This window comes from Micromesistius poutassou (assembly GCF_964030765.1).
Source record: "Micromesistius poutassou genome assembly, chromosome: 12".
In the NCBI taxonomy this organism is placed as follows: domain Eukaryota; kingdom Metazoa; phylum Chordata; class Actinopteri; order Gadiformes; family Gadidae; genus Micromesistius; species Micromesistius poutassou.
In genome coordinates, this window is record NC_140282.1 from 607991 (window position 1) to 612990 (window position 5000).

Consider the following 5000-nt stretch of genomic DNA (forward strand, 5'->3'; position numbering starts at 1 on the left):
ACCCTGTCACCCTCTCACCCTGTCACCGTCTCACCCTGTCACCCTCTCACCCTGTCACCCTCCGTCTCAGGCTGCTGCTGACGGGGTGGGGGGTGGTCACCATCGTGGTCGGGGCGTTCATCTTCGGACAAAGTACGACCAAAGCCGTCATGGAACTGTTCTGAACACCGTCAGCACCATCAACACCGTCAGCACCATCAACACCATCAACACCGTCAGCACCATCAACACCATCAACACCGTCAGCACCATCAACACCATCAACACCATCAACACCGTCAGCACCATCAACACCATCAACACCATCAGCACCATCAACACCATCAGGACCATCAACACCATCAGGACCATCAACACCATCAGGACCATCAACACCATCAGGACCATCAACACCATCAGGACCATCAACACCATCAACACCATCAGGACCATCAACACCATCAGGACCATCAGGACCATCAACACCATCAACACCATCAACACCATCAATACCATCGACCTGATTTACACATCAAGGGATTTCAACGGGAGTCTTTTTAAACCTGTCTACACTATAAGTGTCTACATGTGACGTGGATTGTAAATTGAATAATTTCTACACTACTATATATACTATATATATATTAATATGTATGATTATATATTTTTTCTCGACATGTTGTTGTTTATCATGTTTATTTCTGTAATTTAATAATTATTAAAACAGTATGTACAGAAGCTGACGGAGTTGCATTCTTGTGTTCAACAGACAGGGGGCAGTGTAGTACTAGAGAAATCCAAACGTAGGCCTACAACGAGAGCGGAATGGCCTGTTGGCATTTCTTACAAACGTTGCCAAATACACGGCAATATACGGCCCTGTTCTGAATAAGAGACGTTGGGTAGACCTTTATAAAGTGACACAATGACAATTAAAACATTAATTTCCATTTTTATCGACATAATGCTCTCCTGTCTTCATCCCTCCGCTGGTTTGGACCACAGAGGGTCTTGCGGGTAATAGGACAGTAAATCTGCAGATCTCAGAGTGCCGCACAAAGTGACAGCCACGTCACGATGGAAATCACTCACTGTTTTATATATATATATATATGAATTATTGATGTGAAGCAGTTTGGAATTATGGCTGTGTGTGTGTGTGTGTCTTTGTGTGTGTGTGTGTGTGTGTGTGTCTTTGTGTGTGTGTGTGTGTGTGTGTGTGTGTCTTTGTGTGTGTGTGTGTGTGTGTGTGTGTGTGTGTGTGTGTGTGGCAGGCGTCCATACAGACAAACTAGGAGGTGATTTATGAATGGCGCTCTCCTCAGTGTACCCCCAAACACCAACAGTACACACACCTCAACACACACCTCGGAGCGGACCCCCTGACTCCGTCACTGTCAGAACAGACCGTAGAGCAGACCGTAGAGCAGACCGTAGAGCAGACCGTAGAACAGACCGTAGAGCAGACCGTAGAACAGACCGTAGAGCAGACAACAGACCGTAGAACAGACAACAGACCGTAGAACAGACAACAGACCGTAGAACAGACCGTAGAACAGACCGTAGAACAGACCGTAGAACAGACAACAGACCGTAGAACAGACAACAGACCGTAGAACAGACAACAGACCGTAGAACAGACCGTAGAACAGACCAGCAGACCGTAGAACAGACCAGCAGACCGTAGAACAGACCGTAGAACAGACCGTAGAGCAGACCGTAGAACAGACCGTAGAACAGACCGTAGAACGTCCTCCCAACTCAACCCAGGAACCCCCGCTGTGGAGCCTCTGGAGCTCTGGAGCACTCAGCTGTCTGTCTCACCACTCTATGAGGACCTGTCTGTCTCACCACTCTATGAGGACCTGTCTGTCTGCTCTATGAGGACCTGTCTGTCTGCTCTATGAGGACCTGTCTGTCTCACCGCTCTATGAGGACCTGTCTGTCTCACCGCTCTATGAGGACCTGTCTGTCTGCTCTATGAGGACCTGTCTGTCTGCTCTATGAGGACCTGTCTGTCTCACCGCTCTATGAGGACCTGTCTGTCTCACCGCTCTATGAGGACCTGTCTGTCTCACCGCTCTATGAGGACCTGTCTGTCTTTAGGTCAGCTCTATGAGGACCTGTCTGTCTCACCGCTCTATGAGGACCTGTCTGTCTCACCGCTCTATGAGGACCTGTCTGTCTGTTCCTAGGTCAAAACTTTAGGGGGCTGAAAAGGTCAGGTTCAAAAAAGACAAAAATAGATTGCATGTGTTATTCATTTATACTATATAGTCTCTCTCTCCCTCTGTCTCTCTCCCTCCCTCTCTCTCTCTCCTATAAATCAACCTTCTCTCTGTAACACCAGAGGTAACCAAGTCTACACCATCTACCCCCCCCCTATAGACGGGTCACATGGTTCAGCCCGGTCCATTTACACCCTCAGGCTAATTGCTCTCCTCACCCTGTGGCCTCTCCCTCCTCGCCTCCCCCCTCCCTCCTCGCCTCCCCCCTCCCTCCCCCTCGGGGAGTCGGAGGGTAGTGGTTCTAAACGTCTCTCCGGTGCCTTTGACTGCGTCGGGTCGCTGCTGGTGGTGTAAGTCTGTCACTCGGTGTCTTAAACTCACCGGTGATATAAACGTATATCTCATCGTTGTTTTGGACCGAGTCCCACATCCTTAAACTGCATCACGGACCGCCCATATCTCACAGTGACGCCTTCAGATTCATACTACAGTGTTATTCGTTCCCGCTCCTGTGATTGATAATGGTGAGCGTTCTCTTGTCGAGTGCGCTGGTATATATCGCCACAGCGCGCCTGCACCGCGCCCACAGAGCGGGAGCGCGCAGAGCTCATGAGCTACTGCAGAGAGCTGCACTGGCAGAGCGCTGGGTTCTGTCCACACAGGAAGGATGTTGGGTCCGTTCTCCTCCTCCTCCTCCAGGTTTGTAACGTGATTGAAATGATGGATCCGATGTCCCGTGTGTCGCCGGTGCTTCCACTGGCAGGAGAACTATCTTCACAGTTTGAGTTCTGGACCGGCGCCCGTCATCCCAACCACGGCCAACTTCTGTTCATTAAAGAAGATCTTTCAATGAAACAGAAATAACCAGCAGCAGTTTTTAAATATATAAATCAAGCTTAATATCCACTGGGTGAGCCAGGGACCAGGACGTGGTGCCTGGGCCAATCAGAGACGAGCAGGTGGCTCGTGGCAGGATTCCACGGCGGGATGAAACTCTAAGTGTCTCTGCTAAGTGGATAATGAATGAATGACGTGTATGAATGGATGAATTAAGAGATTAAGACGGATGGGAGGTAAACAAAGAACGTAAATTAAGTCATGGAAAGGATTCCATGATTCAATTTGCATAACAATATATAATTAGCATGACATAATCATGAAGATTCACTGCATAGTGCGTTCATCAAACGACATAGAGAGGAGACAAGGAGAGAGGAGACAAGGAGAGGAGACAAGGAGAGAGGAGACCTAGAGAGGAGACAGAGAGAGGAGACAAGGAGAGGACAGAGGAGACAGAGAGAGGAGACAAGGAGAGGAGACAGAGGAGACAGAGAGAGGACAGAGGAGACAGAGAGAGGAGACATAGAGAGGACAGAGGAGACAGAGAGGAGACCTAGAGAGGAGACAGAGAGAGTGGGCGGAGGCCTCTGTGATCACGTGACCCTGCGTGTCCGGGTACCGGTGGAGGGCGTAGGGTGGAGGGCGTAGGGTGGAGGGTGCAGCGGTCCTCCGTTATGATGACAGCTCCCTGATGATGAAAACAAGGTCATCTCTTTACATTCATACGAGCCCCCCCCCCCCCCCATCCAGCTCCTGAGCACATCCCATAATAGCATGTTCTAGATCAAAGGCGTTATTAGATACAGCGCTGTTCATTCGTCCTCAGAGACCCCCCCCCCCTCCCAGAGTAAATAAAAACAATGTGTGCTTCCATCTCGTCGCCGGGGGTCATGTGACTCACTGAGTGGCGTCATGTGACTCCTCATCCAGACGCACAAAAGGCTCCTATTTATAAGCGCTGCCCTCTGGGACGTCCTGCCGGGCGGAGGGGGGGTGGTGTACGTTACTCCATCAATGATATCGCTGCTTCACCCCTCCGCCCTCCAGCTGGTGCAGTTACCGACAAGGACCTCTGACCACACAATCAACGACACACACACACACACACACACACACACACACACACACAGCACTGTCTGTGGGTCTGACTGTTAAATCTGATATTCGCTGGTGAGTTTCGGAGAAGAGATGCTTTCGAACACCTTTACGGTACAAGAGTACCACGCCAGCGTCAGAATGGATGTGTGTGTGTGTGTGTGTGTGTGTGTGTGTGTGTGTGTGTGTGTGTGTGTGTGTGTGTGTGTTGTAAGGCAAACAAAATAAAGGGATGTTTAAGTATATAAATGTAGAATAGAAACGATTAACAAAATCCCATTAATCAAGTAGGCCTACAGCCCAGAAACGCTGCCAAGCTTTTTGAGAATATACTAATTGGGATTCTGAATCAGAAATATACACATCTGTAGCGTTCTCCTTTAAGCGAATTTTTGAGACGCGCATGCGTATTGCGGGTGCGGTGGCATGTATTTCCGCCCTCCCTGCCGGCTTCTTCCGGACCGCCAGGGGCGGTGCATAACTATTGAAAACGTCATCAGAGCGGAAGCGAAGGTCCAGTGTGTATAATCACGTGTGACCAAGGATGGCTTTCTCTTACTGTTGACGTGATTCACATCCATGTACACCTTTTAATCCTCGCCACAGGTAAGTAACCCTAATAGGTAGACGTCCGGCCCAGCGGGAGGGAGGTAGTGGACATCCGGCCCAGGAGAGGAGGGTTGACAGCGCTGATAACCTGTCAACATATCCTAACCATGGACCTATAAAGATCCTAACATATCCTAACATATCCTGAGCTCATTCCCTTGAACAACAACAACAACAACAGACCGTTATGATCCAAGTCTTTAAACATGCAGATTCGAGTCGTAATGATTTAAATCCTCTCTTTAGTAG

At 49.3% G+C, this 5000-nt stretch overlaps 1 protein-coding gene across 1 annotated transcript in view; it reads left to right on the forward strand.

Annotated features, from left to right (window-relative positions):
- The window catches only part of LOC311356417 (putative sodium-coupled neutral amino acid transporter 8), a gene marked incomplete at both ends in the record, with an annotated part of 6676 nt that extends 6512 nt beyond the window's left edge, over nt 1–164 (forward strand). The window contains one exon of the mRNA XM_084476193.1: nt 71–164. Within this exon, the coding sequence (XP_084332319.1) occupies nt 71–164 (94 nt within the window). The remainder of the gene's footprint in view (nt 1–70) is intronic.
- Between the last annotated feature and the right edge of the window lie 4836 nt (nt 165–5000).